General features: G+C 45.3%; 1 protein-coding gene across 3 annotated transcripts in view; it reads right to left on the bottom strand.

The window, feature by feature from the left end:
- Nucleotides 1–23316, bottom strand: part of LOC137371553 (glypican-6-like) — a 1268051-nt gene that overhangs the window by 770611 nt on the left and 474124 nt on the right. Inside the window, exon 1 of one of the 3 annotated variants that reach the window (XM_068034369.1) lies at nt 20463–20536. The exons of the other annotated variants lie outside the window; for them this stretch is intronic. Coding sequence (XP_067890470.1) covers nt 20463–20499 — 37 coding nt within the window. The 5' untranslated portion in view covers nt 20500–20536. Of the gene's footprint in view, nt 1–20462; nt 20537–23316 lie in introns of those variants that run through there. 3 annotated transcript variants of the gene reach the window in all.

Below are 23316 nucleotides of genomic sequence, written 5' to 3'. Positions count from 1 at the left end.
GGAAGGGGTGAGGGTAGAGGTGCGGGGAATGGGTCGGACACGGTTGAGGGCCCTGTCAACCACAGTGGGGGGAAATCCTCGGTTGAGGAAAAAGGAGGTCATATCAGAAGCACCGTCATGGAAGGTAGCATCATCAGAGCAGATGCGTCGGAGACGGAGAAACTGGGAGAATGGAATGGAGTCCTTACAGGAGGTAGGGTGTGAAGAAGTGTAGTCGAGGTAGCTGTGGGAGTCAGTGGGCTTATAATGGATATTGGTAGACAACCTATCCCCAGAGATGGAGACAGAGAAGTCGAGGAAGGGAAGGGAAGTGTCAGAGATGGACCATGTAAAGGTGAGAGAAGGGTGGAAATTGGAAGCAAAGTTGATAAAGTTTTCTAGTTCGGGGCGGGAGCAGGAAACGGCACCGAAACAGTCATCAATGTACCGGAAAAAGAGTTGGGGGAGGGGGCCTGAGTAGGACTGGAACAAAGAATGCTCGACATATCCCACAAAAAGACAGGCATAACTAGGACCCATGCAGGTACCCATAGCGACACCTTTTACTTGAAGGAAATGCATGGAGTTGAAGGAGAAGTTGTTCAATGTGAGAACAAGTTCAGCCAGGCGGAGGAGGGTGTTGGTGGATGGGGACTGGTTGGGCCTCTGTTCCAGGAAGAAGCGGAGAGCCCTCAAACCATCCTGGTGGGGGATGGAGGTGTAGAGCGATTGGACGTCCATAGTGAAGAGGAGGCGGTTGGGACCAGGAAACTGGAAATTGTCAAAATGATGTAGGGCGTCAGAAGAGTCACGGATGTAGGTGGGAAGAGACTGGACCAGCGGAGAAAAGATAGAGTCTAGATAGGAAGAAATAAGTTCAGTTGGGCAGGAGCAGGCTGACACAATGGGTCTGCCGGGACAGTCCCGTTTGTGGATTTTGGGAAGGAGGTAGAAGCGGGCTGTCCGGGGTTGCGGGACTATGAGGTTGGAAGCTGTAGAGGGAAGATCTCCAGAGGAGATAAGGTCAGTGACAGTCCTTTGGACGGTGGCTTGATGTTCGGTGGTGGGGTCATGGTCCAGAGGGAGGTAGGAAGAGGTGTCTGTGAGTTGGCGTTGAGCTTCTGCAAGGTAGAGGTCGGTACGCCATACAACAACAGCACCACCCTTGGCTGCAGGTTTGATGACCATGTCGGGGTTAGACCTGAGAGAACGGAGTGCCTCAAGTTCAGAGGGGGACAGGTTAGAGTGAGTGAGGGGGGCAGAGAAATTGAGACGACCAATGTCTCGCCGACAGTTTTCAATGAAGAGATCAAGAGCGGGTAAGAGGCCAGGGTGAGGGGTCCAGGTAGAGGGAGAATGCTGGAGGCGGGTGAATGGGTCTGCTGGTTGGGGGGAGGACTCCTGGTTGAAGAAGTGAGCCCGGAGGCGGAGGCGACGGAAGAAGAGCTCAACGTCATGCCGAGCGCGAAATTCATTGAGGTGGGGGCGTAAGGGAATAAAACTGAGACCTTTGCTGAGTACAGAACGCTCAGCATCAGAGAGGGGAAGGTCAGAGGGTATAGTGAATACACGGCAAGGGGTCAGATCAGAAGGGGTGGGGTCAGAGGGAAGTGAAGCGGAAGGAGGATCTGGAGGGGCATTAGTCCCCATCAGCTGCTGGAGCTTGCGTTCCTTAACACCTGAAAGGAAGAAAAAAAGTTTTTTGTTAATGCGTCGGATGAGACGTAAGATGAGATGAAACTGCGGAGAACAGATTTGAGATAAGGTGAGACGGTGCTGCTGGAGAGAGAGGTCCAGTGTGTGCATATGGCGGCGCATAGCACTGAGTGTAGATCTCAGGATGCGGCGAGAGTAGCAGTCCGAGGAACGTTGTATTTCTCGGAGATACCTGTGATCCTGGGATCACCCTGAGAATGATGGGTGTATCTGCAAGGTAAGTTGCTATGAGGAGTGATGTGTAGTAGGCTTGAGAAGGCAAAGTGAGAAGTTTGGGGTGATACACACATCAGGGTGTACTTAAATGTATTAACATTTCCTGCCCTATTTAGGTCATTAAACCACTCCTGGTATTGAATCTGCAAGCGTGGCACCACACTCCAGTTGCTGACCTATTGGGCTACAGCTTGACAGTATCACTTTCTTTTATTTGTTCTTGGGATGTGGACATCGCTGGCAATGCCAGCATTTATTGTCCATCCCTAACTATCCTTGAGAAGGTGGTGGTGAGCTGCCTTCTTGAACCACTACAGTCCATTTGGTGCGGGTACACCCACAGTGCTGTTAGGGAGGGAGTTCCAGGATTTTGACCCAGCGACAGTGAAGGAACAGTAATAAATTTCCAAGTCAGGATGGTGCATGATTTGGAGAGGAACTTGCAGGTGCTGGTGTTCCCATGCGTCGGTGGTGGAGGGAGTGAATGTTTAAGGTGATGAATGGGTTATCAATCAAGTGGGCAGTTTTGCCCTGGATGGTGCCGAGCTTCTTCAGTGTTGTGTCAGCCGCACTCATCTAGGCTGGTGGAAAGCAATCCATCACGTTCCTGACTTGTGCCTTGTCGATGGTGGACAGCAATTGGCGTGTCAGGAAGTGAGTTACTTGCCACAGAATTTCTAGCCTCTGACCTGCTGGTGTAGCCACAGTATTGATGAAAGGTCACAGACCTGAAACATTAACTCTGTTTCTCTCTCCACGGATGCTGCCAGACCTGCTACTACCAGAACTTTCTGTTTTTATTACTATTTATGTGGCTGGTTGAGTTAAGATTCTGGTCAATGGTAACCCCCAGGATGTTGATAGTGGGGGATTCAGCGATGGTAATTCAGTTGAATGTCAAGGGGAGATGGTTAGATTCTCTCTTGATGGAGATGGTCATTGCCTGGTACTAGTGGTGCAAATGTTACTTGCCACTTATCAACCCAGGCCTGAATGTTGTCCATGTTTTGCTGCCTGTGGGCATGGACTGCTTCAGTGAACAAGGAGTTAAGAATGAGACTGAACACTGTACGATCATCAGCAAACATCCCCACTTCTGACCTGATGTTAGAGGGAAGGTCATTGATAAAGCAGCTGAAGATGGTTAGGTCTAGGACACTACCTTAAGGAACTCCTGCAGCAATGTCCTGGGGCTAAGATGATTGTCCTCCAACAACCTCAACCATCTTCCTTTGTCTGGGGTATGATTTCAGCCAATGGAGAGTTTTCCCCTCCATTCCCATTGACCTGAATTTGATGAGGGCTGCTTTCTAACACACACAAAAAGATATACAAGTCTCAAATCATTTAGGATGAAATAAGAGAAGCAGCAGCTCCCTAAACAGTTTAAGAAGCAAACATGGATTATTTTTCCTGTTGAGTGTCTCCTGGAACATGGCAACATATACAGCTCTGCCAACCTTTCTTCAGGTCCGTTTGATTTTGTAAATATCCGGTTTACAGGCTTTTCTCTGTGAAACTTGGCTTTTGCCTAATGATAAACTAATTTGCTAATGGATTACGGATGTACCAGCAGAGTATCTGTATTATGCATGACTTGTTAAAGCACATTTTAACAGAAAGTTTTAAATGACAGGTTATGAATGTCTCTCATGCTCGTTAAACACTTAGGATTTTTGGGTTTGTCGGTGCACAGGTGTTAATATAAACTCGACAAATACTGCAGAAATACCATCATTGTAAGCATTGTGTCAAATTTCAGTTAAGGAGATGCTGTGTATGACAATAGGGAGCAAATCAGTTAAAATTAACCATACTGAGAAAGCATTCCCAGCCATAAACATAGATGGCCTCCTCTGTGTATAGTCTATGATAGTGAAAGATCCATTGTGGATTAAAGCAATCAGCAAAAGGCTTTCTGTGCAGAGACAGACCAAAGCCAGATCTCTGGGCTGGATTTTTACCAAGCCCATGACATCGGGCTCTGTGGCGGGGGTGCCAGAAGATGGTTGCAGCAGAAGCCCGCCACAGAGCTCGACACCTGGAGGGCCAGCCCGATCCTCCTGGTAGATTAGATTAGAGATACAGCACTGAAACAGGCCCTTCGGCCCACCGAGTCTGTGCCGAACATCAACCACCCATTTATACTAATCCTACACTAATCCCATATTCCTACCAAACATCCCCACCTGTCCCTATATTTCCCTACCACCTACCTATACTGGTGACAATTTATAATGGCCAATTTACCTATCAACCTGCAAGTCTTTTGGCTTGTGGGAGGAAACCGGAGCACCCGGAGAAAACCCACGCAGACACAGGGAGAACTTGCAAACTCCACACAGGCAGTACCCGGAATCGAACCCGGGTCCCTGGAGCTGTGAGGCTGCAGTGCTAACCACTGCGCCACTGTGGTAGCGGCGAGGCTCCGTGGCAGCCTCCCCTACCGCTGGGCAATGGGACTTGCATCTACATATTTAAATCAATGACATAAGTAAATTTAAATGAACTCATCCACAAACTTCCGGGCCCGCCGCGAATTCCCCATCTGGGGAAAGCCACTGTGACACTAGTGGGGAGGGGGAAGGAGTTAAGATTTCCAATGCGTTTGGGGGGGGATGGAAATGGGGTCAAATAAATGTCATGAGTGTAGGGGATGGTGGGAAGGGGTGAACTTTAAACTTTGTGCAGGTGGGAGAAGGTCAGATGTAAAAGATAAGTGTTTTGGGGGGGATGGGAAAATAGTTAATGTAATTGGTATTGGGGGGTGGGAAAGGGGCATTAGAATTTTATTTGATAAATTTTTGGGAGGGCGGTGTATCTTTGAAAATTTAAATATGTCAGCAGGGCCCGCTGCCCTTTATAAAGGACACCAGGGCCTGCGCACAGGCAGCTGACACCATTGCTGGTGTCGGACAGCCCGCGCCCTCCATGTGATTTGGGGGGGGGGGGGGGGCAGCAGTCGGTCTGCCCTGGCTACTTAAATGAGATACCGCGGGGGAGATCACGCCAGCTCTCTGACGTGCAGCCCAAATGCGCGGGCTGCCATTTTTTGAGCTCGCCACCGGGAGCAATGGCGGGCTTTTAAAATCCAGCTCTCTCTCAAAATAAATACAAAGGCAAAACACTGCGGATGCTGGAAATCTGAAACACAAACCAAAAATGCTGGAAATTCTCAGCAGGTCAAGCAGCATCTCTGTTTAGCGACTGAATGGCAGAGACACCAGAATGGCACAATATTGCTGCTGACCAGAAAACTTAGCAGTTATCTTAAGAACAGCTAGTTTGTAAATTAATTTTCACCTAGAATGGATAAAGAGATTCAGTTTATTATTTTGTAAGCTGCAATGTGCTCATGTGTTTATTTTATGCAAGACAAACTACTTTGTTAGATAGGAGAATGCATATAATGGCATGTGTGAGATGGCAATATCCACCATACACAATAATGGTTACAATCCTCCAGTCACAATATTGTTTAACTAGCTATTGGACAGTAAAGGCAGGACAAATTCACCAGAGGTAGCAGCACAGTGGTATACAGTCAGGAGGGAGTTGCCCTGGGAGTCCTCAACATTGACTCCAGATTCCATGAAGTCTCATGCCATCACGTCAAACATGGGCAAGGAAACCTCCTACCGATTACAACCTACCGCCCTCCCTCAGCTGATGAATCAGTACTCCTCCACGTTAAACATCACTTGGAAGAAGCACTAAGGGTGGCAAGGGAACAGTACGTACTCTGGTGAGATTCTTCAATGTCCATCACCAAGAGTGGCTCGGTCTCACCACTACTGACCGAGCTAGCCAAGGCCTGAAGTACACATCTGCCAGACTGGGCCTGCAGCAGGTGGTGATGGAACCAACAAGAGGGAAAACCTACTAGACTCTGTCCTCACCAATCTTCCTGTTGCAGATACATCTGTCCATGAGTGACCACTGCACAATCCTTGTGACAACGAAGTCTCGTCTTCAGACTGAGGACACTGTCCATCGTGTTGTGTTGCACAACCACTGTGCTAAATGGGATTGATTCAGAACAGATCTAGCCACTCAAAACTGGGCATCCATGAAGCACTGTGGACCATCAGAAGTAACACAACTGTATTCAACCACAATCTGTAACCTATTGACCTGGCATATCCCTCACCCTACCATTATCATCAAGCCAAAGGATCAATCCTGGTTCAATAAAGAATGGAGGACAGCATGCCAGTTACAGCACCAGGCATACCTAAAAATGAGGTGTCAGCCTGGTGAAGCTACAACACAGGACTACTTACATGCCAAACAATGGAAGCAGCATGCAATAGGCAGAGCTAAGTGATCCAACAACCGATGGATCAGATTTAAGCTCTGCAGTCCTGCCACATCCAGTCGTGAATAGTGGTAGACAATTAAGCAATTAACCCGAGCAGGAGGCTCCACAAATATCCCAATCCTCCATGATAGAGAAGTCCAGCACATCAGTGCAAAAAAAAGCTGAAGCATTTGCACTCAGCCAGAAATGCCGAGTGGATGATCCACCTCGGCCTCCTCCTGAGGTGCCCAGCATCACAGCTGCCAGCCTTCAGCCAATTCAATTCACGTCACGTAATATCAAGAAGTGGCTTAAGGCACTGAATAATGCAAAGGCTCTGGGCCCTGACAACATCCAGGCTGTAGTACTGAAGACTAGCTGCATCCCCAGCAAGCCATGCCAGTACAGCTACAACACTGGCACTGACCTGACAATGTGGAAAATTGCCCTGATATGTCCTGTCTACAAAAAGCAGGACAAATCCAATCCAGCCAATTACCACCCCATCAGTCTACTGTCGATCATCAGCAAAGTGATGGAAGGTGTCATTGACAGTACTATTAAGCGTCACTTAAACAGCAACAACCTGCTCACTAATGCTCAGTTTGGGTTCCGCCAGGGCTTCTCAGCTCCTAACCTCATTACAGCCTTGGGCCAAACATGGACAAAAGAACTGAACCCCAAAGGTGAGATGTGAGTGATTGCGCTTGATATCAAGGAAGCATTTAACCGAGTGTGGCATCAAGGAGCCCCAGCAAATTGATGTCAATGGGAATGAGGGGGGAAACTTTCCACTGGTGGAGTCATACCAAGGACAAAGGAAGATGACTGTGGTTGTTGAAGGCCAATCATCTCAGCCCCAGGACATTGCTGCAGGAGTTCCTCAGGGTAGTGTCCTCGGCCCAACCATCTTCAGCTGCTTCATCAATGACCTTCCCTTCAACATAAGGTCAGAAGTGGGGATGTTCACGAATGATTGCACAATGTTCAGTACCATTCGCAATTCCTCAGATACTGAGGAAGTCCGTGTCCATATGCAGCAAGACCTGGACAAAATTCAGGCTAGGGCTGAAGTGGCAAGTAAGATTTGTGACACAACTGCTAGGCAATGGCAATCTCCAACAAGAGAGAATCTAACCATCTCCCCACAACATCTGCGGGGTTACCACTGACCAGAAACTGAACTGGTCCAGCTACATAAGTACTGTGGCTACAATAGCAGGTCAGAGGCTGGGCACTCTGTGGCAAGTAACCCACCTCCATCTCTCCAAAGCCTGTCCACCGTCTGCAAGGCACAAGTCAGGAGTGTGATGGAATCCTCTTTATTTGCTTGGATGAGTGTGGCTCCAACAACACTCAAGAAGCTCGACACCATCCAGGACAAAGTAGCCCATTTGATCTGCACCTCATCCACAACCTTAAACATTCATTCAATCCACCACCAATGCACAGTGGATGCAGTGTGCACTATATACAAGACGCACTGCAGCAACTCACCATGCCTCCTTCGACAGAACCTTCCAAAAAAAACGCGCGACCCCATCCACCTAGAAGGAAAAAAGCAGCAGATGCATGGGAACACCATCATCTGCAAGTGCCCCACCAAGCCACACACCATCCTGACTTGGAAATATATCGCTATTCCTTCACTATCACTGGATCAAAATCCTGGAACTCTCTCGCTAATAGCACTGTGGGTGTACCTGCACAAGATGGACTGCAGCAGTTCAAGAAGGCGGCTCACCACCACCTCCTCAAGGGCAATTAGGGATGGGCAACAAATACTAGCCTTGCCAGCAATGCCCACATCCCATGAAATGAATAAAAAAAGATACTTTCTGGATGGGGGACTGCTTACAGGAGAAACTGATGACAAATATGAAGAATTCTAGTGCAGCCCACACAAAATCTGTAACAGTGATATTACAGGACAAAGATAATGTATTTTAATTATAGATTTAACTAGCTAACCAATGTGAGAAAGCATTAATTTTCTTTCTTGAAAACACGAGAAATTTTCACTTTGGTCGAGTATATTTGGTGGTCTGTGCTTTGCACAGAGTGACATAACTTGGCTTGACATGTGTGTAGTTGAGGAGGGAAAAGGCGATGGGGGAGTCGGAAGCTGACTCCAGCTCTTTTATTCTCTATTGTATTAACTTATGCACTGACTGACACTGAAGCACACAATGAACGGCAGGACCGCACCTGTACTATAGGTAAAATGTCACCAAGTTTTAAATGAGGACATGTTCACATTTTTTCTCCCTTTGTTATGGCAGAGAAACTGCTGCTGGGGTCAGTGAACAGGAGCAACTGTGCACCCTCCAGCATAACAAGTCACTCAAGCGTACCCTAGAAAGCCGCAGCAAAGGTACAGATGCTCTGGGAGAGTTCGAAAGTAAATTTGAGAAGCGTTCTCTGGATGAAACACAGTGCACAGCTGAGCAGGAGCAGCTGCAGCTGGCATAGGAGAAGCAGTAAGCAGATGGTCAGAAAGTGAAATTCTATCCATCAACAGCTGATGAGGTCAAAGACCCTGATCTCTTGGGTGCAGATTTTAAAGGAAAGATGTTTCTGAACATGAAAAATTGTTGGAATCACTGGGGAGTGTGCCGAGGAGTTTCCATTCCACGACAGCTAGTGTGGAGGAGTCCACAACTCACATTCTACTGAAGCATGCAATAAAAGCTCTGCAGTCCAGCCTGGAGTAAGTGATAATTCCAGGGATAGCTGCAGAACAGCCATCTACAGCAAAGAACTTAATGCCAGCATTTCTCAAGAATGTTCCCTCTGCTGTATTACAGATCTTGGGCTACACTAGCAGCTTCTCCTTGAAATGGTCTGTTGATCCTGCAAAGGTTACGCATTTTAAGCTCCAATTTTATTGTGAGTTTTATTCATTCAGTAGCTGGGTGATTGAGGTGGTGGTAGAAGGTATGAAGCAGACATCAATTCTGATGCAGGGAGAGCCAAATTACTAAGCACTATAGGTGGAAAATTACACATTGCAAAAGGCTAGTTGATTGGAATTCTCTTAAAACTTGGTATGGAAAAGAATCCTCAAGAATTCACTCATTGCTATTGACAGTCCCTGCTTTTTCTGAAAATATATAAGCTCACTCTATGTGCTTTACTGCAAAAATTGACTTCTGCTAGACCAAAAGCCGATGACAGTAACGACGACAACAATTTGCGAGAAAAAATATGTTTTGAAGGAACAGAATCAAAACTTTTAAACAGAATAATAAAACCTGAAGTTGACCTCAGGGATAAAAGTTTCAGCAAAAATAAATGGTCTCTTCTCAGGCTGAATATGAACAGCAATCAGTTTTTCATTATAACAAAAATGCTAGTCCATCCGTGACCAGTTAGTCATTTAGGATACAGCACTACTTTCTCTGAAAATAGAACTTTATTGTTTCCAAGTTCACCATAAACACAAACCTAGGGGGACAAAATTCCTCTGATCATTACTGATAGAAATAATATAGTTAGCTATTAAAACTGTTGAAAATGTTAACAGGCTACCTGTTAGCAGTCTTCTGCTAATTCCTATGATTAACAAATAGATAATTAAGAAAAAGTTTTATTCTTGTTAATGGCCAATCAAGGTAAATGTGTTTGTAATTACACTTACATTTTACTGGTGACAATGGTGATGTGATATTTGATGACAGTAGTGAATCTACTTGGGCTTTAGTAACAAATTCCTTCACTCTGATTTATGCCAAAATTTAACCAAAATACCAAAGGTTACACTGGTTTCTACATCAACCTTCCAGACAATGATTTACACTGAAATTCTCATCAGCATATACCCAGACGTAAAAACAGCATAAAACAATCACAGATTAGCATAAATGCTCAGGGTCTGAGGACAACAAGTAACATATGCCATCTATATATTTAACCTTCTGAGGTTATGAAAATTTGGTTTGGAGCCATCAAACCATTATTTATGCACATTAAGCACAGCATGCTTAAGAAAATGCAACTGTGGAAGCTTTTCTCTTTTTATTATAACAGATTCTGATGCCATAAAAAGAATCCACAAATATAGAAAATATAGTACAGATTTCAGTAAGGAGACATAAAAAGAAAACACCACAAAATGCCAGAAATAGTGACTCCAGGCCCTGTTGTCCCTAAACTGTTGGGATTGAAGGCAGACAAGTCCCCAGGGCCAGATGGCCTACATCCTAGGGTCTTAAAGGAAGTGGCAGCGGAGATAGTGGATCCATTGGTTATAATATTCCAAAATTCCCTGGATGCAGGGAAGTTTCCAATGGATTGGAAAAATGCTAATATAACGCCCTTATTCAAAAAAGAAGGGAGGCAGAAAGTAGGAAACTATAGACCAGTTAGTTTAACATCTGTCATTGGGGAATTATTAGAATCCATTATTAAGGAAGTAATAACAGGACATTTAGAAAGCCAAAACGCAATCCATCAGAGTCAGCATGGTTTTATGAAGGGTAAATCATCTTTGACTAATTTGCTAGAGTTCTTCAAAGCTGTAACAAGTAAAGTGGCTAATGGGGATCCTGTAGATGTTGTATATCTGGACTTCCAGAAGGCATTTGATAAGGTGCCGCACAAAAGGTTAATACACAAGGTAAGATCACATGGGATTAGGGGCAATTTACTAGCTTGGATAGAAGATTGGCTAACCAACAGAAAACAGAGAGTCGGGATAAATGGGTCCTTTTCTGGTTGGCAAGATGTAACGAGTGGGGTGCCACAGGGTTCGGTCCTCGGGCCCCAACTATTTACAATCTATATTAATGACTTGGATGCGGGGATAGAAGGTACTATAGCCAAATTTGCAGATGACATTAAAATAGGTGGGATAATAAGTTGCAATAAAGAAATAAGAAATTTACAAATGGATATGGATAGGTTAGGTGAATGGGCCAAAATTTGGCAGATGGAGTTTAACGTGGATAAGTGTGAGGTTATCCATTTTGGTCAGAAGAATAGAAAGGCAAATTATTATCTAAATGGAGAGAAACTTCAGAGTGTTTCGGTGCAGAGGGATCTGGGTGTCCTCGTGCATGAATCGCAGAAAACTAGTGTGCAGTTACAGCAGGTGATAAGGAAGGCAAATGGAATGTTGGCATTTATTGCTAAAGGAATAGAGTATCAAAGTAGGGAAGTGTTGCTGCAACCGTACAAGGCATTAGCGAGACCGCACCTGGAGTATTGCGTGCAGTTTTGGTCCCCTTACTTGAGGAGGGATGTAGTTGCATTGGAGGCAGTTCAGAGGAGGTTCAGTGGATTGATTCCAGAGATGAGGGGTTTGTCATGAAGAGAGATTGAGCAGTTTAGGCCTTTACTCTCTAGAGTTTAGAAGAACGATAGGAGATCAAATTGAGGTATATAAGATGATTAAGGGGATTGACAAAGTAGATGTAGAGAGGATATTTCCTCTGGTGGGGTAATCTAGAACAAGAGGCCATAGTCTTAGGATAAGGGGTAGCAGATTTAAAACAGAGATGAGGAGAAATTACTTCTCTCAAAGGGTCGTGAGTCTGTGGAATTCACTATCCCAGAGTGCGGTGGATGCCGGGACATTGAGTAAATTTGAGGAGATAGACAGATTTTTAATTAGTAATGGGTTGAAGGGTTATGGAGAATGGGCAGCAAAGTGGAGTTGAGGCCGAGATGAGATCAGCCATGATCGTATTGAATGGCGGAGCAAGCTCGAGGGGGTGAATTGCCTACTCCTGCTCCGAGTTCTTATGTTCTAAACCTTTTGGACAAATTTACACCCATTCGGAACTGGTGTAAATGCAAGGAACTTGTTTTCTTTAGTCTTTTGCATGTGCAAAGAGCTATGTTAATGATCTGTGTAGGTTTTTGGCAGACATAACTCAGGAGCAGTGCAAATGATGGAGGAAATTCATGCATAGCAATGTTTTGGCATAAAAACTGGCATTCATCAGTTATATGTGAATTTCCTTGGGGGGGGAAATCAGTGTAACTCTGTTCTTACACTATAGTTATGTTGAAATGTTCTCATAAATTCTGAGCCATTGTACCAAAGCAACACTTTTATCTTTCACCACAAGCATTAACACACTCTGCCTTTGTTCCAGGACAGCTTTGTTATTTAATCTCCCTCTGCCCTATCAAACACCTTCCCCTTTGTTCTCTCCCCTACCCCCACTCCCCTCCACTTGCTTAAACCCTAATTCTTTTCTAACCTTTGCCAATTTTGATGAAGGGTCACTGACCTGAAATGTTAAACTTTGTTTCTCTCTCCACAGATGCTGCCAGACTTGCTGACTATTTCCAGCACTTTTTGTTTTTATTTCAAATTTCCAGCATCTGCAGTATTTTGCTTTTTACTTTATCATGGCTACTGAGTTTTCCCAAAACAAAAACATATTGTAGGAAAATATATTTTTACTGGAAAAAAAACAGGTGCAATGTCCTCATGACAGCATTATGAAAGTGTCTCTGTGTTTTGCTACATCTATCTTTTGGAAGATTCATAGTCAAACTGAAGAAATGTTGGACCAGTTTTTTTTTCAAGAGAGTCATCAAGAGGACACTGAAAGGACCTGTTTGACAACACTGGTTGTCACATGACTCAAGTTAAAACAGAACAGAAACCCTGGTAACTGAGGAAAATGTGAGCAGAGAAGTGACTGGTCAGAAGATGAACTTTCTGTTTCTGGCTTCACTTTTGAATTATTTGGAGTTGGAAATGAACTGTTTAAAAGGGGTTGGAGTTTTAAAAAAAGTAAAACTGAAGGACAGAACCCCAACTGAGCCCAGCCTATTCCATCTCTTTAAAAGCCTACAGAAGAAGAGAACTTCCAAGGAGTGAAGAGAATTCCCAAGGAAGGAGAGAAGACCACAACCCAGCTCATCCTTCCAGCATCTCTCTAAAAGACCCTGAGTAGTCCAGTGTGTCAGCTCATCTCATCTCCTGTCTTTGAAGAAAAGCCTGCTAAATTAATTCTCAACGCCGCCTGAAAAGAGCTAATCTAAAAGATCCCAGTGACCAATCTACATGTACTCAGAGACCAGACTGCATGCCAGTTTTGGAACACAACATCTCATCTGCTGTTTCTTCAAGAATGAGCAAGTATTCAGCGCAATTCTTTTTTGTCTGTAATAGAGCTCTAAAAACAAAAATCCCTTTATTTTTCTGGTTAATCGGTCTATGTGTATATGTGAGTGTGAGGGGCTAAGGTAAAAAGGGAACTTTTATATTTCAATCTGTTTATGCTTTACTTTATTACTGGTTAAGACTTGTTTTATAATAAACAGATAATTTTGTTGTTTATTAAAGAAACCTGATTGGTGTGTTTTATTCTGGGAAAAAATAGTCTATGATTGACCCTATCAGTAAGTGGGAAAAAAATTAAATATATGTTGTGACCTGTGGAGAAGTGGAACTAGAAAAATAGTGCACTTCTCCCACCTTGGTCGTAACAATAGGAAGTGACAAATCTACTGAAAAATAACATCCAGGCATATCGGATACTGTGGTATATCAAAGGAAAGACTGCTGTACTTACAGCTTTCTAACAAGTAGCAATATATCCTTTCAATTGATGATACAATCAAAATATTTAAACTATGGTAATGATAGGTACTATAATTAAAAGTACTAAACTCATGTTCAGTATATTTTTATCATTGCAACAATGTTATTCGTGAACATTTCCTGAGGAAACCGCCACCTTGTGGGAGCTTATCTTTATTATAGTGGTGCTTCTTCTGTCACTTTACTGCTGTTGAATTGGAATAATATTGCATGCTGTTTATCTTGAAAGTGATTTTATTCCTCTCATCACCAAACTATGGTAAAATGAGAGCGTGTTCCAGAACAATAACTATTAGTATGTATGTTTAGGACATGCAGGGCCACAACTTATGGATGATTCAGCAAGGGCAAGCCCCCATTAAATGAACCCTTGTTTAGCACTTCTCCATGGAAAATGATCCAAAGCCAATGCAGACTACAGAGGTCTTCAGGATGCCTCTCCCTTTAAGATCACATCATACCATAGCAACACATCTGCTTTTTTTTTTAAACACACCATACAAATCTCCAGTACTATCTCTTTTCAGTTCTGCTTGGCCAGTGAAGTCAATTCTGCCAGTTGAACAAGGAAGAGAGTACTTACCTCTTAGCAGTGAAACATATATTTTTTAATCTGTACATTTGCCAAAAAATAAAGAAATTAATGCTTTGGTCCACCAAAATATAATATACATTAACTTACTGTTGCATCTGCCAACCAAAACAGAGAAAGGAATGTTTCTTTCACTTAAACATAAATACAGTTTTGTATCAACACATTTGCCAATCCAAATAAAGTAGGGACCGTTCTTCCTACTCAAATATTAGATTTTATTTATATATATTTAGGGAATGGAACGAGGGTGGGAAAGTTTTCATTGAAACATAATTTCATAACAGGAAGGCTATACCTTTGGCAAGTAATCTATCTTTCTTGGTTTGTTATCTAACCTAAAGTAATACACTGTAGAACAAATGGTCTATGCACTTAGAAACTACAAGGAGTGTGAAACTGGGATCGGTTGTGCCTGGTTTTTGGGCACTATGACTGCTGTTTATGGTGTCCTACATGCAGATATGTGCCATAAATCGCACTGGATGTCATCTTATTAAAGGTCAAACAAGCCCCATTCTTTACTCATGTCTGATGCATGCATTAGTCTATTTGCAAAAGCAAATAAGGGGCCTAATGCCTGCTTCTGGTCCCTGCTTTAACTTTGGTTTGCCGTACAATGTTAAACACCACCTAAGTGGGAAGACAAGGTAAATGCTTTACCATATCCACCACTGCTCCCAGTTTCGAGATTTCCAATCTTACTCCCGACTCCAACCTCCAGGCACCCATCTGCCTCCCCTGGCTCCAACCTTCAAGCCCCAGTGCAGACAGCACCCCCTGACCACCAACCCCCCACCACCCACCCCCACCCACCCCTCCACCCACCACCAATGGTACGTTCGAGGTTTCTGATCTTCCTTCCTGATCCCTGACAACACTACTGACCATCCCTCCAACAAACAGTTTTCCAGAGGTCTGTGATCTTCCTAACCAATCCCACACTGAAACCTGATCATGGACTGTGAGGTCTACCCACTACTCCTCCAGACCCCCGTGATCTCACCCAATCACTGAACTGGAAATTGCAGCACTAACCTGTCTCCTACCACAGTGTAGTCATCTACATTACGATGAGATCCGAAGCCCAAAGTTCGGGGCTCCAAGTCAGCACAGGCTGTTAACACTGTACAGGTAGGCACAACTGAATTTCTAGGCCCAGATGTCAGTTTGGCTCCTTCAAAGTATTATCCCAGGGTTGCTCCACTGGGTCAATTTCACAAAACTGCACTTCCAGAGAGTCGGAGGCGCAGGGGCCCTTAGAATTGCAGGGGGGTGGAGGACCTGTCAGCCAAGTGATTTTGTCGGTGGCCGGGATAGGCTGACAACGGCCTTCTCGCCCAGGGGCCAATTGAGGCCCTTCACTGGCTTATTAACAGGGTGCAGATCCCAACTTGAGACACGTAGGCTTGAAAGCACTGGAGGATCGCTCTGCTGGGGGGGGCGGGGGGGGGGGGGGGGAGGGGGGTGCACGAAAAAGTCGAGGCGGGGTTCTCCCCACCTTTTCGGCCCAACGCCGGGAACTTCACCTCCTCCACAAAATCCAGCCCGATGTACAGAATAAAGTGGAAAGATGAAATAATAATCTCTTGGGTTAAATGAAACATGAAGATTATTTTTAGTAAAGTAATGAATCACTGCTCTGACTTAAAGCTATAACTGTTGCAGAAATCGATAACCAAGCCATGAGGTCCTCAAAATTCCAGTTGATCCCAAAGCCATCTGAATGATTTTAATTCAGATCATGCACTTGATATCAAATAATGCTATAAAAGCTTACAAAGCAGTTTTTTTTTCCGGACATAGTTCAGTTGACAATGGGACCAAGGGTTTCACTGGTCTCGTTTACCAGATTCATTGACTGATTTGAATGTAGGGCAGTGTGCCTTCCATTGTGGAGGAAGGAGTGCAGAAATGGCATCCAAGTCTGCTCTTATACAGCTACATCTAGCATTTACACAGAACAAATTCTGAAGATAACAAAGAATTTGAAGAATTACACATATTGGGGATTCAGCTCCTGGATCTGAAACTCGACAGCAAACCTTTTCAATATGTTTAAGTGATTTTCTAAACATAACTATTGGAATGAACCAAAATGAATCAGAACAGATAAGAGAAGTAAGCATTGGGAAACATCCAGGCAATATCAAGCCAACATAATAAGGCTTAAGGTAAAGATTGAGAAGGACGTAAGACCAAAGTAATAATTTGGAATAAAGATGACTTTAAGGAATGAGAATCGATTGAACTAGGAAAAATAAACTGGAAAAATTTACTGAAAAACAAAGAAATAGAACAACCTGGAGTTCAACCTGGAAAAGTGTGAAGTGATTCATTTTGGAAGGTCGAATTTGAATGCAGAATACAGGCTTAAAGACAGGATTCTTGGTAGTGTGGAGGAAAAGAGGGATCTTGGGGTCCATGTCCATAGATCGCTCAAAGTTGCCACCCAAGTTGATAGGGTTGTTAAGAAGGCGTATGGTGTGTTGGCTTTCATTAACAGGGGGATTGAGTTTAAGAGCCGCGAGGTTATGCTGCAGCTCTATAAGGCCCTGGTTCGACCACACTTGGAATATTGTGTTCAGTTATGGTCGCCTCATTATAGGAAGGATGTGGAAGCTTTAGAGAGGGTGCAGAGGAGATTTACCAGTATGCTGCCTGGACTGGAGGGCATGTCCTACGAAGAAAGATTGAGGGAGCTAGGGCTTTTCTCATTGGAGCGAAGAAGGATGAGAGGTGACTTGATAGAGGGGTACAAGATGATGAGAGGCATAGATAGAGTGGATAGTCAGAGACTTTTTCCCAGGGTGGAAAGGGCTATCACCAGGGGGCATAATTTTAAGGTGATTGGAGGAAGGTTTCGGGGAGATGTCAGAGGTAGTTTCTTTACACAGAGAGTGGTGGGTGCGTGGAATGCGCTGCCAGCGGTGGTAGTAGAAGCAGATACATTAGGGGCATTTAAGCGACTCTTGGATAGGTACATGGATGATAGTAGAATGAAGGGTATGTAGGTAGTTTGATCTTAGAGTAGGTTAAAGGTTCGGCACAACATCGTGGGCCGAAGGGCCTGTCCTGTGCTGTACTGTTCTATGTTCTAACATTTAGAAGAGTAATCAATGGAGTTCACGTGAAATATATTCCACCAAAAAGCAAGAACAAACTAGCCAGGAATGACATACCATGGATGAAAAAAGAAATGAGGACAAAAGAAAAAGGCACTTAGGTATTTCGACATAAAAGGAAAGAAAGGGATAAAGAGGGATAGAATTGAAAAGCAGAGAAGTTACATTAAACTTGCACAGAACTTTGCAGTACTCCAAGTGTGATCTAACCAAACAGTTCTGGTCTCCATATGATAAAAAGAATAGAGAGGCAGTGGAGAATGTACAGAAATACTTACTGGAGTGAGAAACATTTTTACTGAGAGGGTGGTTAGAATGTGCAATTCGTTGCCTTAAGAAGCAGTTGAGCTGACTCACATAGATGCATTTCATGGGAACCTAGATAAACACATGAGGGAGAGAGGAACAGAAGGCGATGTTGATAAAGTTAGATCTGGGTTGTCCAACATACGGGATGCCAAAGGTTTCGACCCGGACCACAATCGTGGTGCGGGTCGATACAGCCAGCTAATCGTGGTGCCATCAATCGGGGGCACTGACCAATAGGAGCATAGGTGGGGGTGGGGGAGGGGAGCAGCAAGATGAGCACTCTGATACAGTGGGGGGTGGGGGGGGTGAACAGCACGGAGAGACTGTGGTGGGGGTGAGCAGACTGAGACTGTGGTGAGGGTGGGGAGCACGTTGGTACTGTGGGGGGGGAGGAAGCGAGCACACAGAGAGTGTGGGGGAGAGGAGCACACTGGAGACTGTGGTGGAGAGGAGCACACTGGAGACTGTGGAGGGTGGGGAGCACACTGGAGACTGTGGAGGAGAGGAGCACACTGGAGACTGTGGAGGAGAGGAGCACACTGGAGACTGTGGAGGGTGGGAAGCACACTGAGACTATGGCGGGTGGGGAGCACACTGAGACTGTGGTGGAGAGGAGCACACTGGAGACTGTGGAGGGTGGGGAGCATACTGAGACTATGGAGGGTGGGGAGCACACTGAGACTGTGGGCGGCAGGGGAGCATACTGAGACTGTGGGGGGCAGGGGAGCATACTGAGACTGTGGGGAAGGGGAGGGGAGCATACTGAGACTGTGGCAGGGGTGTAGGGTGGAACACAAAGAGACTGTAAGTATCTTACTGTAAAGTGCCCTGTGTTAAGTAAGTAAGTAAATTAGTCATAGTTATAAAGCACAGAAACAGGCTCTTCTGCCCATTGTGTCCATGTCAGCCATCAAGCACCGATCTATTCTAATCCCATTTACCAGCATTTGGCCTGTAACTTTGTATGCTATGGTGTTTCCACTGCTCATCTAAATACTTCTTAAATGTTGTGAGGGTTCCTGCCTCTACCACTCGCTCAGGCAGTGTGTTCCAGATTCCAACCACCATTGGTTGATGAAACCATTTTTCCTCAAATTGCCTCTAAACCTCCTGCCCCTTACCTTAAATCTATGCCCACTGGTTATTGACCCCTCCACTAAGGGAAAATTTCTTCCTCTCTACCCTATCTATGCCCCTCATAATTTTGTATACCTCAATCAGGTCTTCTCATGAAATGCTTGCTCAAAAATTACACTTTTTTTTTGATTAATAGTCAGATACATTTTTAATGGCTTTATCTTTCCAAAGTTTGCTCACCGGCCCCCTATGTAGGACAAAAATTGTAATGTGGCCCCTTACGCAACAAAGTTGGACACCCCTGGGTTAGATGAAGACTGGTGAGAGGAGGCTCCTGTGGAACTTAAACACTGGCATTGACCTATTTGGCTGAATTCAGTGTTGTTTCTGTGTCATAAATACTATTTATGATATCATTATTTCAGCACTTCATCACTCTGCTCAATAACAAAGCTGTTTACTCTAGGTAATGGTGTGGGACAGAAAACTCTCCCTGGCATTTTGACAATAAAAGTTCTTTACTGAAGTATCAAATACTATCGGAGTCAAGTTCTAAGTAACAGCCTCTGTATCGATGATGCTATTTCTTTTTTGACTGTTCAAAGTTATCAAGAGATCAGAGAAAACATACTCTCCATATCCATTAAATATCAGGCAATGAAGAGTGGCATTGAAGATTTATGTTTGCTTTTAGAAAATACTCTATCCAGCTTCCTGTTCTTAGTAGCAAGAGGGTGTGACTGGTGAACCAACCTTTAGATCATATTCCCAGCAGAATATCTAATCATGAGGGTGGACTGTGGTCCTATATAGAAGGCTTACTATTGCATTTCATTGCTTTTCAGATCTAGTGAGGCTAATTTGTATTAGCTAGTGTGGAACTCTGAGGTGGTGAGATTAGTAAGCACCTGAATGGAGCTTTGCTGCACCAGATGAAACTTCTGGGTTCAGCCTACTTCACACAGTATGAGCCAGCTGCAGGTCTCCTTTTAGCCAGAGCTCCAGCATGCTCAATCTTTCCTGATAGTTGCATCCTTGTAAATCGTTTTGGAACATTCTCCAGTGCTTCAGTATCTTCATTGCATTTTGGAGAATTGAATTTCACCCAGCTTTAACCAAGGTTACTAAAGATTTTAATATTACCTTTCTGGTTTTGCATTCTATTCTTCTAGACGCAAACCCTAGTACTTTGTTTTGTGAGCTTTATGACCTTATCAACTGAAAATTGGCTGCAAGAGATGACACAAGTCTCTCAGCATTTTCCTGGAGAAATATAGCCAACTTCCCACATTGCTCTAGTTAAGTGCAGGAATGTTCAGTGTGGTTGTGTACTCATTTGCAAGAGCAATGATAGTTTAAACAGTCCTCCTCCCATTTCCTCTCACTTGCACAGAACCCCTGCTTCCTCCTTCCTTCCAAGCAAGCCAAATATAGTCATATTCCCAGAGGGCCTTCCATAATGCAAAGATTATACTACTTGCAATAAGGACCTCACAAAAGTGACTACTGCAAACTCTTTTCATACACAAATGACTAAAATTGTCAGTAAAGCAACTGTTTAAAAAAGTGCAACTTCGACAGTACCTTCTATCAGTTGGTAGGCCCTGTAAAAATCTCCCATTTGAGTCTTCTACGTGAGTTGGGCTCACACTCAGTTTGTAGGTGGAATGAGGAAGTGGGGTAAGTAATTTCACATCAACAGCCTAATGAGTCATTTTGTGCTAATTTAAATGCGTGCTTGAGTTCCCCACCTCCCCCCGCCCCCCCCCCCACTTCAAATAGAAGCTTCCACTACCAACTCACTACTCAAAATCAGGACATAACAAGACACCGAAATTGGGGCCAGTGTGTCCCTTATATCACTACTCACTTCCAATATATCTTTGCTAAAAGTAATCTACTTATTTGATTATGAACTTCATCATAATGATGCTGTTCATCCTCAAAAGGATTTTTAAAAGCACTGGGTCAGTGATTCCATTGACCTGATAATAGGTCTGCTGTCACTAGTCATCGTAACTAAGTGCTCATATCACAACAGAAGAGATTTAGCTGTGAGGCCTTGTGGAAGGTCTGCCATGTTGAACCCTGGTTGTAATCACAAGCATTTACTGTGTTTTTTTTCCGTTGACTTATGAAAATATGCCTCTAGAGGATCTGTGATAAACCTTTAGGCAGTTATGCTCAGCAGGTTGATATTTTAGGTTTTGTATCTTTTCTGAAGCATTTCTACTCTGAAGAGCCCTTGAGAAGCAGAATTATTTTTGAGGAAGATAGCGTTGACAGTATAAACATGGGTCAGAATTTTACATTAGGCAGGAGGCCCACCCACTGACCGAAAAGTCGGCGCCTGCCTGCCTCCGCCAGGCCGAGGGAGCTATGCGGGATTTTTTGCCCCCCAGGCCCTTAATTGGCCCTGGGAGGAACTTCCACCTCCTTGAGGCAGGAAGTTCTGCCTAATGGAGCTGCCAGCCAATCCGGGCCGGTAGCTCTTAGTCCCAGCAGTGCCACCGGGAGCAGTGGCCAGTGCTGGGACAACACCCAGCCATCAGAAGACAGAGGAAGGCATGCCCCGGAACAACAGTAAGTTTCTGGGGCCTCACCAGGGACAATCGGCTGGGCCTCAAGGAGGCAAGAGGGGAGGGTCAGTTAGTGGGGGGTTGTGGGGGGAAGAGTGTTGTGCAGTGGGGGCAGTTGGGGCTTCGGGGACCGCCCTCCGTGGGGTACAATGTGCCCGATCAGGAGGGCCCCCCTCCCCCAGCCTGCAAGAAGGCTGCCAGGTTTTACCTGGCTGTGTTCTTGGGGCCTTCACTGTCCACCCGCCACAGGTAAAATACCCATAGCAGTGGGAGGAGCCCCTTAAGTCGCAGTTAATTGGTCACTTAAGGGACTAGATTGGCTTGGGGTGGGTGGGCCATTTCTCGCTGCCGCCACCCTGCATATAATTGCAGTGGGGGTGGGAAGACATCAGGAACAGCCTCCTCTGCCTCCCCCCCCTCTACCCCCTGCCGTCCACTCGCCCCAACCCACCTGCTTGTTTGGGGGCTGTAAAATCTTGGCCGTTGGCTAGTAGGAATCATTTTAATAAAATAATTACTTAATTTAATAATACATTACTTTATCTTGGGGAGAAGGTGTTGGAGGGGCAGTGGGTGTCAGGGCAAATCATTCTGAAATTTGTTCCCAGGGAGTACCCACTCCCCAGGTACAAAGGTCAAGAGAAAGAAGGAAGATTTGTGGTATGCTGGGTCTCTGCCCTCTTTAGAGTCCTGAGACACAGGTCGGAATTTTACAGTGGGCAGAGGGGAGCCGGACTCTGACGTAAATGTCGATGACGAACCCGCTTCTGCCCAGCCTGGGGATCCATCCCGTATTTTACGGATCCCCAGGCTTTAACTGGCCCAAGGTGGGACTTTCATCCACTTGAGTGAGGAGGTCCCGCCTCAGTGAGCTGCCGGCCAATCAGCGGGCTGGCAGCTCTTAGTCTCAGCAGCGCCACTGGGAGCAGTGGCCATTGCTGGGACTGCAGCCCAGCCAACGCCATGGATCCGAGAGAGTGGGTAAGTTTGGGTTGCCTCACCATGGGGATCGGTCGTGCCCTGGTGAGGCTAGGGTGATCATTTGGGGGGAGGGGGTGTCTTGGATCCTGGGGATGAGTTGGGAGGCAGGGGTGGCACTCAATTGGGCACCCTGTGCCCGACTGCCATGCCCCCCCACCTCACCCCCTGGGGCGCAGAAAGGCCGGCAGCTATCGCTGGCCTTTCATGTCCCCGGCACACCCGCTTGCCACGGGTAAAATACCCGTGGAGGTGGGCGAGGGCCCTCAAGTGGCCGTTAAGTGGCCACTTAAGGGTCTTGATTGGCCTTGGGCAGGCGGGCCATTTCCCACCCCCTGCCGGACCTCTGTAAACTTGTTCAGAGACGCAATTGGGGCGGGTAGGCCTCCCCGAGCCTGCCGCTCAATTTTACACCGCCCCCACGCCACCATCCGACCCCCTGGGGCGGCGTAAAATTCCAGCCACAGATACAGAATCACCCCAAAATAAATGACATTGGGTTTGCATGGGTATCACTCCTCCATCCCTCACAGTCTGAAGGAAGCAGCCAAATGACCTAAGTAACAGTCACAAATTCAGCATCAGGTTCTCAGGCCTGCACTGTGCTAATTTCCTGCCCTGCTTTCCATCGCTAGGCTTAACCAAGAGCCGCCGGACCATGTTAATGGTCTGGAACATGAAATTTGGGTGCTGTTGGACCCGGACGGGTGCAGTATGCTTTGCACGTATTATTGCCACCCAACAAGCGGTTTCATGCCTGATCACGTTGGGGAGCTTTCCAACCTTTGCACTTTTCTTTGCAAGTCTTTCCTGATGTCTGCACTATCATGTTTAATGACCTAGCATTCTCAACTTTTGACATCAAAAATGTCTCCAACTTG

The sequence above is a fragment of the Heterodontus francisci genome, chromosome 6, assembly GCF_036365525.1.
Source record: "Heterodontus francisci isolate sHetFra1 chromosome 6, sHetFra1.hap1, whole genome shotgun sequence".
NCBI lineage: Eukaryota > Metazoa > Chordata > Chondrichthyes > Heterodontiformes > Heterodontidae > Heterodontus > Heterodontus francisci.
Note: the sequence above shows the minus strand (reverse complement) of the source record. Positions and strands in the feature narration are given on the sequence as shown.